This window comes from Sapajus apella, unplaced genomic scaffold (genome assembly GCF_009761245.1).
Source record: "Sapajus apella isolate SASKATOON/1434 unplaced genomic scaffold, GSC_monkey_1.0 scaffold46, whole genome shotgun sequence".
NCBI classification, from domain to species: domain Eukaryota; kingdom Metazoa; phylum Chordata; class Mammalia; order Primates; family Cebidae; genus Sapajus; species Sapajus apella.
In genome coordinates this window covers 8088631-8101219 of record NW_022436986.1, presented here as the reverse complement: position 1 = coordinate 8101219, position 12589 = coordinate 8088631, and the positions used below count along the sequence as shown (strand labels likewise).

The 12589-nt window shown below is 40.4% G+C and overlaps 1 protein-coding gene across 1 annotated transcript in view; it reads left to right on the top strand.

Annotated features, from left to right (window-relative positions):
- Positions 1-8048: 8048 nt before the first annotated feature.
- The window catches only part of GRIN3A (glutamate ionotropic receptor NMDA type subunit 3A), a 164952-nt gene continuing 160411 nt past the window's right edge, over positions 8049-12589 (top strand). The window contains exon 1 of the mRNA XM_032240229.1: positions 8049-9669. Within this exon, the coding sequence (XP_032096120.1) occupies positions 8971-9669 (699 nt within the window). The 5' untranslated portion in view covers positions 8049-8970. The remainder of the gene's footprint in view (positions 9670-12589) is intronic.

Sequence of the window (12589 nt, the reverse complement as noted above, 5' to 3'; positions counted from 1 at the left end):
TTGGTCAAAGCAATATTTATTGACCAATCTTCACCTCAAAAACAGGGAACATACAACCTGCCTAGCATAAGATTATGCTACTACTAAGGGGAATGAAGACATGAGGCTAATAATTTAATGTACACATTTTGCTAAATTATATTTTATTATACATATGGTATATTTGTCATTATCTTGCAGTGAATACATTGCTAATGCCTTTCCTAATATACTCATAGGATTCCACCTAATCTTATCATTATCAACATAATTTCTGCTCTTGTAAAAATATGGCTAAAGGTCATATTCACTAGTTTTATTTCTTAAAACCATATTCTCTGGCTATAAAAACAAATAAGACTTGTTAGCATTAGCATCATCAGTATAAAATGATATCTAGAGAGCTTATAGACATTGTTAGCCACTTGAAAACTTGATGTAAAAGAAAAAACACTGTAGGCAACTTCCCCTACCCATCTCATACGCCTATCTGTGCCTGCACTACCAAGTGTGGATGTTGCTTTAAACTTATTTCTGGTCCCCCATTTTGGAGTGAAGGTGACTTTTGGCATCAGTTTTTTTTTTTTTAAAAAATCTTTAATAGCAAATTTAAACCCCATGATAGAGAGGCTGATAAACCTGGAAAATCACAGCTTGACTTAGAAAGCAGCAGGGAGCTAGTAGGGAGACTTAAAGAGAAAGATTGAATTGCTGGTACAATAGAAAAAGAAGATTGCTTTTGCTAAAGACCATTTTTGAAACTCCACAGAAACATGACTGTGTCACCAATCAGATGAAGAACTTCAGGAAAAAAATCATACCAAGGTAGGAGTAAATTGCAAATCTCCTAGTTAGAAAGCATGAATGAAGATTCAAGCAGATGTGGCCATTATAAACAAATGGATGGTCAGTGTTTTTATTACTGAAAAGCTCCACCATCAACTTAACAGCATTAAATGTCAGAACCAAACTAGGGTCTTGCCTGAGCAGATCAAAGAAACACCAGCCTACACAGTAGTGGTAACAGCAATAGTAGTAGTATTAGCAGCAGCAGCAGTAGCAGCAGTTGTAAAGATTGCCTCCCAGTTTTGACTGCTATAAATGAAATGAAATTTAAGTTCTGCATCTGTGGAATCCTGGACTATCCATTTATTGACTCTGTCTCAGGTACCATCTATTTGTAATTGATTTGAAACTATATAAATATATTAATTAATATGTCTACCCTCTTTCTATCTGAGAGAAGATAAGAAATTTGCAAAAATGTATTAAGCTCTTCAAAAGAGAGGTGTCCACCCTTTTTAGAATACAGTAATTATTATTATTTACATCCTGCCTCTTCCAAATCTGTCTCATTAGACCAGTATTTTTTTAATGGCTACAAATGTTTTCCCATTGAGTTATTTGTTGAGTTTCATGTGGTCAGAAGCTGATCACCGCCGCTGTTGTTTCAGTCTTGTTCAGTCTGCTCACCATTGTATATGCTGCAATGATTGTACTGTTGGGGTTATGGGTTTTTTAACCCAATGATAGCACCCCAAATGAAAAAGGTACAGGTTTTTTTTGATAGGATTTCAAATTCAGAAAGAGTCCATTTCTCCATCAACAACAATAACTAAATGACTAGCCCTCATTTCAGAGTGGCTTAGTTCCCAGAAGATACAGCATACTCATGAGATTTTTTTACAGCACCTAGAAATGGCAACTCTGTTTAGCAAAAGCTCACACATCATGACATAAAGTATGTCCAAACTCGTTTTTGAGTAAACTAGTTTACACCATGCAAACTCTTCAATCCTTAGATACAGATAGAAGTCTGTCAATTAGAGTATGTAAATCAGAGGCTTCAGTCTACCTTAGAGAGAGTAAGGGCTCCCCTAGAATTGAACTTTTTCCAATGAGAACATTCCAGAAGCACTATCACAAATCATGAAGATTTTCACATATTAAAATATTTCTTGGTATCCTGAGTACATTGTTGCTGCACAGAAATCCTAAGAAAAATGATAAATTATAAGATCGTACTGCCAATGACATTTAAAACTGTAGCCAAAATAGGAGTCATTTCACAGATGAAATGAACAAATGACATCTGGCTGTATGTTTTGTGGCCAAATAAGAAAATAGAAAATGATAATGATTCATACCTATTTGTACTATTAGCAATGCACATTAAGGAAAACATTTAATAGAAAATGTACGGTAAGGAAAACATTTTCTGAGATCATCTTAAATATTATCTTTGATTTTCATTTGTATACTTTAATAAGTAATAAATAATCAAACAAACTACAAGCTAGAAGAGAGTGGGGGCCAATATTCAACATCCTTAAAGAAAGGAACTTTCAACCAAGAATTTTACATCCAGCCAAACTAAGCTTCACAAGCGATGGAAAAATAAAATCTTTTGTGAACAAGCAAGCACTCAGAGATTTCATCACCACCAGGCCTGCTTTATAAAAGCTTCTGAAAGAACCACTACACATAGAAAGGAACAACCAGCCTTTCTAAAAAATATCAAAAAGTAAAGAGCATCAACATAATCAATAATTTACATCAACTAATAGGCAAAACAGCCAGCTAACATTAAATGGCAGTATTAAACTCACATATATTATTATTAATTCTAAATTTAAATCGACTAAATCCCCCAATCCAAAGACAGAGACAGGCAAAAAAGCCAAAACCCATCGGTATGCTACATCCAGATCCATCTCACATGCAAGGATACACAAAGACTCAAAACAAAGGGATGGAGAAAAATTTACCAACCAAATGGAGAGCAAAAATAAATAAATAAATAGAAAGCAGGAGTTGCTTTAAAGCAACAAAGACCAAAAGAAGCAAAGAAGGATATTACATAATGATAAAAGGATCAATGTAACAAGAAGAGCTAAAGATCCTAAATATATACGCACCCAATACAGGAATACCCAGATATATGACTTATAAAGAGACTTAGACTCCCACACAATAATAGTGGGAGACTTCAACAACAATATTAGACAGATCAATGAGACAGAAAATTAACACCGATATCCAGGATTTGAACACAGATCCTGAACAAGTTAAACTTAATTAACATTTATAGAACGCTCCACTTTAAATACACAAAATATACACTCTTATCAGTATCACATCACATCTATTTACAGGTTTCAATGAAATATTGGTTGGCTGCTTGTTTGTTATTTTCTTCCCTCATTTTTTTTTCATGTCTCTATTATTAAGCACAATTATAGGCATACCCATTTTTAGACTGCATTCTAGCCCGGGCAATAAAGCAACACTCCTGTTCTCTCTCCCTCTTCCTCTTTCTCTTTCTTCCTCTCCTTCATTCTTTTTTTCTTTTTTTTTTAGAAAAAAAAATCAAATAAACTTTGTAATTATGTTTGTCCCTGTACACTACTCAGATACTGGTTCAACAGTCAGCCCAGGCCGGCCATAATGGTTTCATTCATGCTGTAAGTGGAGATGAAAAAGCATGAGCTTTGGAGAAAGAATATCAAATCTGGGTTTGCATCACATTTTTCAGCAAATGACTTGGCCTCACCAACCCTCAGTTTCATCATCTATAAAATAAGGACATCTGTCTATTGATGAAATTAAGAAATCATGTATGCCAAGTACCTGGCATGCAGATGTCACTCAAGGTAAAAGCTCTAGAATAGTGAAGACTGCATAATTCTTGAACATCATCTGAAAGTCTTTCTTAAAGTCTCTTTCTAAAGAAATAAAAACCATGTTTCTGTAGATTAAATGTTTTCACAGATGCAAGGCATAAGATCCATGAAGGCAAACAAGCTTTTAGAAAATTTCCAAATTCTTTTGGCTGCAGTTACAAAACTAGTGCTGCAAATTAAGCACAAAAAAAAGTCCTTAAAAATGTCCTAGTCTATGATGGCCCAAGTATTATTCCATAGCTCATTTGGATAAACACTAAATTGGAATGATTATCACACACACAAAAAGAGAGTGATTGAGAGAGACTGCCATATTAGCTTCTCCAATCCCTATTTGAGTTGCCTTTGGAATGTGGTTTAGAAAAGAAATCAGGAAATCCAAACACTCAGCTAATAATCCTGGTGGGTGTTGAAAAGTCCAAGCACTTGTCACAACTGATGACTGACTCCCCTGACAATAAGTAGATTAAAGATACCATAATGTGCTTTTTCATAGCTAAAAGGTAAACAACTATTGGCAGTTCCTAATTTACAGATAGGTAATAGCCCTGGCCTGAATTAGGCTTCCTGGGTATAGGGGATTATGTGATGCAAAAGAAAAGACAGTTTCCTTTGTATTTTCCAGCATAAAGTCAAAGCATAAGCAGTATTTTAAATTGGACAAGATAGACTAGATTTTTGCTTTCTCTCTGTCACTCCATTTCCTTAGTTTCTAAGGTCGCTTTTCTCCTGTTTCCAGTTTCTCAGGCTGCCTAAAAATTACCGAGGGAAGTTCCACCTGGATCCTGTATGCAATGTGCCTGGCATGTAGAAGTTACTCAAGATAGCAACTCTAGAGTAATGAAGATTTTTGGCACATCTTCTGAAATACTTCCTTAAGATCTTTTATGTTCCCCAAATCTTTTATAATGCAAAATAAACTTCTTTCTCTTCTCTTCCCCCCAAAATCCCAACAGGATATTAATCTTATACCAATCAGGATAAAATAATTTTTACTAATCTGTGACTGACAGTCCTATAACCATGAGAGTTATTTGCATCTTTAAAAGAGAATAACTGTTGCCAAAATTAATGCCTAATTAGCAGAATGTAGAATGATGTTACAAAGTATTGAGTGAATGTAGGCTTATTTTTAATTGGGGGAATGAAAAAAAAATTAGGCTTTGGATAGATGACCCCTCAGGGTCTGCTCCTCTAAACTGACCTAAGTTTTACTAGATTCATTCCCTCCTAAAATTCTACTGCCATAGATTCTCTAAGAGCTCCACATATTTTTTTGTTTGTTTGCTTTTGTCCAGAAAGATTCACATGAAAACAAGGTCCTTGGCAATAGAAACAAAGATAGATGTGAATACAACTTGTAATAAGTCAAGGTATAGGAAAAAACACAAGTTAGTTTTCCAGACTCACCAGAAGCCTCCCATTCCCATGGAACTTGAAAAGGTTCAGAGGAGGCTGCATACTGTCACATCTATGTAGATAACTACCAAGAGCTGTCACCACAACCACAGTACAGAAGACGACTTCAGATGTGAGAGGTTAAATGTCATACGCATAGGAGAAATAATACAGAGAAGAGAATCTAACTCCTAATTCCCACAGCATCCTTTACTGTAGCCTTTCCTGGGCTACCGCCACAGCAATATATCTCAGCTTTTAGCCCACCCATTGCTGGTACCAGTAAGCACAGATGTGGACAAAAGCACATATTAAATTGTGAACATTTGGATTTGTTGTGAATTGTTTGACTCTCCAACATGGGTTCTTAGATCAGTAGTTCTCATTTTGAATCAGATAATATTTTTTAAAAAGCTTAATCTCTGAGTGAGCTGATTTTGAAATTCCACTGATTTTTGTTACCAATCATGCAGCTGGAAGACACTTAAAATATTGAAGCCACAATGCCAGTCAGTATATGATGATTTCGTTGCAAATAACTCAACCTTTCTGAAATTCAATATCGTCTTCTTTAGAATGGGAATGATTACACAAACCTAATGAGGTTGATTTTTATGATTTGACGGTAATGTTAATTTTCACGTGGTCTATGGCAATAGCCTCATCTCCTTTTCTCCTCTTCTGGTTTTCACTCTTATCCATCTTTCATCTATTAGTAACAAAACAGCTGTGGCAATCCTTTTACAGTATGAGGTCCGTCACCCTTCTGCTCAATGCCCCTGCCCTCATGACTTCTCACCTCATTCAGAGTAGAAGCCAACGTTCTTAATTGGCTTACATTATCTGCCACCTCTTCATTGCCTTTCTGACCTGACCTACCACCACTTTCATCCCAGAATATTTTGTTCCATCCACTCCAGACCCCTCATTATTCCTTAAACCTTCCAGAAACACTCAGGGCCATGGCATTTAGCTTCCCCTGCTTGGAAATTCTTGCCTAGAGTATTCACATGGATCACTCCCTTACCTCCCTTTACATCTTTATTCAAAAGCTGTCTTCTCAGAGAGGTTTTCTCATCTAAAATTATAACCTGGCTTTCTCATCTAAAATAATAACCCATCCTCCTAATACTTCATCTACACTGCTTTCTTTTTCTCCTTTGCACCAACTAATATATCCTGCATTTATTTACTTATTTGTATGTTTTACTGTCTCTTTCCCACTCAAATATAAGCTCTATGTTAGCATTTGGTTCACTTATTGACTATGTGACGTTACGGAAAGGGGAAAACTCAACTTTTCTAGAGTTTATTCATCTGTTTCCAGGATGGTCCTACAACAATGCCTGAGATATATTAGGAGCTTAATAATTGGTTGTTGAATTTAAATGAGCTTTGAAAAAGATGACCTTTGACACATGAAAAAGGTAGAGAAGAAGGAAAAAAGGAAAAGGAAAAAGAAGATTTGGGGAGAGGAGAGAGAACACTCTTGTCAGATATGCTCACCCATGGTGATGTGGATAGAGAAAAACAAGCAGCAAAAGGAAAACAGGAAGGACACCAGTGAATTATAATAATTATAGAAAAGCTTGGAAAGAAACAAAAGAAAACACAAGAAGAGAGAGCCATTCTTCACTGTTCACTCAATTTCGCCAGATTTAACTAGGGTTCTATCACCATCTGGCACAGCATCATCTTCAGAAAGTTGGGAATCATCTCTTCTGTGTATGAGCAGTTCAGTTATTCATTCCCTTGAGGCAGTCATGAACTTGTGAAAAACCTAATGCGTATAGAGTGATTTTCGGATGCTCTTAATGATGAGATCAAACTATTCTCCCTTATCGTGTGTTTTCTTGGAAACCTGATCTGAACATATGTATAATGCCAAGGATTAAGAGTACCATTATACACTATACATTATACTCTTCAAAACACATACTCAAGTACTGACAAATACACCTCTTTACTATACAATTAGTAGATATCCAATCTTCCTGCAATGCAAGGACCCCAGACTTCTACACTTTTCTTATTCATATCTCAATCAGTGGAATCCTCTAGAACAAGGGGGAATTTCCAGCACACTAAAGACAGCTTATCTCCATTCTTGGGATGCTCTCTCAGGCTTCAGGAGGGTCTCTTTCCTTCCTTGTTCAGCCCCCTACTGTGATTTTCACTTTTCTCTCACAGGAGACTTTTCTTCTCTAGCAATCCAGTCTTGGGAAAACAATGTTGAATGTCTGGTAAATTTGTTCTGAGATAACTTTAAAGATCTGGGCTGAGGAAAACAGCATTCACTTTGCAACCTTCTTGGGATTTTTACTTAACTAGAGTCTCTTCATCCCAGGATTTAAAGCATGATGGAAACTTTAGCTCATGAATCAAAACAACCCTCCAGAGTTAAAAGCCAGCTGTATTTACATAACAATTTAGCAGAACCAAGGTCGGGTGAAATAAATTGCCAAGGTCATGTTCTCTTGAAGTGGTATTAGACTCAGAAATGCTGATCCCCAATGCCAGCTCCACCCCATGGATATCTCTCTCCCACCCTTCTTCTAAATGATACTGTGGCATAAAATAAAATTAATCTACTGTGTATATGCAAACCATAGGCCTGCCCTTAACTCTTTCTTTACCTTCTAGTTTCAGATTATTCAGATCATCGAGGAAAAGATTAGATCAAAATACATTGACTTCACTGTATTACCATACAAATGAAATAACTTAATAGAAACTGATCTGGGGACTCTTGGTCTAAACTGGAAACAGCTGTTGACTGCACTTGAAACTCTAAAAGTATTTTGAAACTCTTTAATTTATTGAACTGAAAAAAATTGCTTTGAATTCACTTTCATTCTGAGAACCTAAAAACATAGGGATTCTAAAAAAAAAAAAAAAAAAAAATCTTAAAAGCAACACGTCCAGAAGCTTGTTAAGTCACAGCCTCTTTGAACCTATTTCAGTGAACTACCGAATTTCAGACCCCTCAGGTGCAACTCCGAATTCAGAATTCTCACCGGCTCAGAGTCCTTTTTTCCTTCTTAGGTCTCAGGGAATTTTGCAAACTACGACTCCCTGCCAGAGGGGAGAGGACTTTCCAGGGGCGCTGGATGAGCCACTCGGGAATCTCACCAACAGTGGGCATTTAGCGCAGCCAAGCGACAGGCAGGCGCCAGGGCGCAGCAACAGGGAGGCGCCGGCTGAGGCGGGGAGAACTTTGGCGCTCGGAGCAGAGCCACCCTTTGCTGGCCAGTAGCGTTGCTCCTCCGAGGAAGCAAGCCGCGTTGGCGACTCGGAGGAAAAATAACCAAAGAAAGAGAGGAAGTAGCGAGAGAAGAGAGAAAATGAAGTCAGCGCTGGGGGAGCCTGCAAGAGGGTGGCCAAAAGAGGAGCAGGGCGGATTTGGCTTCTTTTCCGCACCCCGGGTGTGAACGCCCTCTCCAACGCGACCCCAGGAAATAAGTGGATCTCGCCTAGGAAAAGGAAAAGAATCCAACGAGAGTGCGTTGCTCCTCTGTCACCGCTGCTCCCGAGGTACTCCCGCTGCTTCTCAGCCCTTCCGCCTCGCGGGGCTGGACGCAGTGCCCGAGGCGCCCTGCAGATGGGGAGGGCAGGGAACATGCGCCCCAGCCGCGGGTGACAGGCGCCGGCCCGCCTGCCTGTCTGCTCCGCGCAGTGACCCGGCGGGCAGAGGATGCCCGGCGGAGGGACCTGGGAACCGGTTCTGAGACTGCCGGGGGCGAGCTAGGCTCCAACTTGGATGGCTTAGAGACCGCTCCAGGTCCTGGGACCGCTTCACCGAGTGGAGTGAAGCTGCGCGCGGGACCTGGAGGCGGAGACCTCAGGCAGTGGCCGCAGAGGGGCGAGCCGGGCGCAGGAGGGGGCGCGCTTTCTCCCTGAGGTCTCAGTAATGAGGAGACTGAGTTTGTGGTGGCTGCTGAGCAGGGTCTGTCTGCTGTTGCCGCCGCCCTGTGCACTGGTGCTGGCTGGGGTGCCCGGCTCCTCCTCGCACCCGCAGCCCTGCCAGATCCTCAAGCGCATCGGGCACGCGGTGAGGGTGGGCGCGGTGCACTTGCAGCCCTGGACCACGGTCCCCCGCGCAGCCAGCCGCGCTCCGGACGGCAGCCGGGCAGGCACCCAGCGGGATGAGCCGGATCCAGGGACTAGGCGGCCCCTGGCGCTCTCGCCAGGCGCACGCTGGTTGGGGAGTACCTTGCATGGCCGGGGGCCGCCGGGCGCCCGTAAGGCCGGTGAGGGCGCCAAGGCGGAGACCCTGTGGCCACGGGACGCCCTCCTATTCGCCGTGGACAACCTGAACCGCGTGGAAGGGCTACTGCCCTACAACCTGTCTTTGGAAGTAGTGATGGCCATCGAGGCAGGCCTGGGAGATCTGCCGCTTTTGCCCTTCTCCTCCCCTAGCTCGCCTTGGAGCAGTGACCCTTTCTCCTTCCTGCAAAGTGTTTGCCATACCGTGGTGGTGCAAGGGGTGTCGGCGCTGCTCGCCTTCCCCCAGAACCAGGGCGAGATGATGGAGCTCGACTTGGTCAGCTCAGTCCTGCACATTCCAGTGATCAGCATCGTGCGCCACGAGTTTCCGCGGGAGAGTCAGGTGAGAGGAGTCTGGTGCGTGGGGTGGAGATGGGCGCTGCTGGGGGCTGGGGCCATTGCATGGGAAGGGAGAGAGAGAAAACGGCCGAGTAAATTCTGAAGGGAGTTGTTTCTTTATAACTTTGATATTGTTTAACGATTGGGCTCATGTTCGTAGGTGGTAGGTAGGACCTCAGTAGAAGTAGAATAAAACATTTTAAGCGCGGATAGGAATAAAATGCGCAGTGAGGTCGCGGATGGAAAGAAAGAAGCAGGGAGAATAAGACAGAAAATCATATTTTGACCAGCTGGGAGAAATCTAGTAGAGACGGAAGTAGAAGTCGAGGTTCAGGACCGTGGAGAGCAGTCAAGGTTCCGAAGATGGTTGAGAGCAGGGAATGCGGGTGGGGTAACTCTGACTCCCTGCTAGGTGTCACACTCCCCTGAGGAACTCTGAAATCATCTGCTCTCTTTGACTTCTTCGGAAGGTGTGCCTGAGCCTTAGGCAATGGTGTAAGAAAGAAAGCATATCGCTCTGAATTCCTTTGGGTAAAAAGAAAATCTGCACCTTGTACAGAAGCAGCGATAGGTAAAGAAGAGTGGTCAATTAGTCTTGGGTGTTGGAAAGCATTAGAAATATATAAAAGCGTAAAGATGGATGGGGAGATTTATTTGGGGACTGTTTCTTTGTCCCTATTTTCCTTCTATGTAAAGTGGACTCAGAGGCTAGTATTCAGTTGTGTTCAGTCCATTTTTCCTCCCATCATCTAAGAATTTTTAAAAAGGAATTAAATGATATAGTTTCCTGTCGATTAAAAAAAGCTAGATATATTTTCAATGAAAGAGCTATTTGTGAACTTAACGTTGACAAGTAATAATCAGGAGATGAATTTAGCAATGAGTTCTCTGCCTTTTATATGTTACTTTTATTATAATCTCAAGCTGTGTTAAGCCTTGCACAAAGTATTTATGAAGCAAATAGGTAATTAGCATGGGCCCATTTTAAAGACTGAGAAACTGAGAAAAGTTCAGGGACTTGATCAACATTGGTCAATGTACTAGTAAAATAAGTCCACACCCTGGAGGATTTCTGACTTACATCATTTTCACTTAACCCTTGCAGCTGGAAAAATGTATTTCAAATCTTGATCCACTGTTAATATATATGCAGAGATAAAAGTTAAAATGAGTAAGGGCAATATACAATGAAAAGTTTGATAGAATCTGTGCATAAATTGTCAAGGGAATACTAAAGATTTCTTTTTCTAGAAAAAATAAATCTTACATATTTAATCTTAGGAAGGGTGAGTCCAAGCCATTTTCAGCAGTTGCTCAGAAGATTCCTAGCTGAACTACAGAGATTTGATCCGTAGAGTGCAGGCTAATTAACTTTTATATAAAATATTTCTGTCACCTGAATCTGCATGGCTGTAGGCAGCAGATGGGAAGGCATGGAAAACACAGGTGCCCAATGCTGCCAATGGCCAAAGTGTTGTAAACATGAAATTGCATCCATAGGGTGCATCATTATTAATATATATGCAGAATCAGATCTAACAAAATGCAGGAGTCAGCATCACTTGCTTCTCATCATTGCTTCTTTATTACCTAATACTTTATAAGCTGCCAATAGTGGTCACAGTCTCCAGACTCCTTTCCATTTGTAGATTGTTTGGCAAGAGTCTTAAGTAGCAAGAATTCTTCACCAAAATCTTGTTCCTTAGTTGGAAGGGAAATTTTGTTCTAGAATGGATGTGTGCAGCATACAGCACATTACAACAAGGGGACCAGAAAAACCATGAAGCAGAATCCAGAATCTGTAAGCTTCAAAGCTCTAAGACTGGGGGAAGGGGTGGGAATAAAGTCCTCCAGGGACAAGCTAACAATGAAATAAATACTCTGTGAAACACATTTGCTTCTGTATTTCAACTCAGAAACATATTTTAATTCACTGTTGTCACTCACTTTCATGGCATACATCTTGAAAGGGACAGATTATTATATTAACCCAGATCTAGTTTGTTCAACTGACATTTTCTTTCATGTCCCTTTGTATTTTAAATTCAAACATACCTAACTTGTCTTACTTTTAGTATATCATTTAAATGTCATTCTATAATATTCTATATTAAGAATGTTCTGGGCAATGTCAAGTCACTGTAATATGTAATTTTAAGATGACCATAATCTGCTTTCAGTAAAAATAATAACTGATCTTTCCCTGGCTTCTCTGGAAAGTGGACCTTCCTCTAATACAGTGATGAGATTTTTAAAAACTTTCTAATATAGCCGGGCGCGGTGGCTCAAGCCTGTAATCCCAGCACTTTGGGAGGCCGAGGCGGGTGGATCACGAGGTCAAGAGATCGAGACCATCCTGGTCAACACGGTGAAACCCCGTCTCTACTAAAGCTACAAAAAATTAGCTGGGCATGGTGGCGCGTGCCTGTAATCCCAGCTGCTCAGGAGGCTGAGGCAGGAGAATTGCCTGAACCCAGGAGGCGGAGGTTGCGGTGAGCCGAGATCGTGCCATTGCACTCCAGCCTGGGTAACAAGAGCGAAACTCCGTCTCAAAAAAAAAAAAAAAAACAAAAAAAAAAAAAAAAAAACTTTCTAATATAAAAAGATGTCGAATTCATTTTACACATTAAATAAAATTGACTTAGCCACCATCCTTGGAGTCTACTGCCCAGTGACCTAATTTGTTGGTTGTGTGCCACTGCCTGAATCAAGGATTCTAGAAGAAAGTGGACTTTTTCACACAACCAAGTAAAATAAAATTGTGTCTCATATTCAAACAAATCAGCATTGTTTTTAGAGCAGGAGCAGCAACAGCTGTTTTCTCTCACTTTCTTTTGGGCTGCTGATTACATTCACCTGAAGGTTTTAATTAATGAGCAAAGTTTTGGTAACATCCTGCCACAACTCTTTTTTTTTTTTTTTTT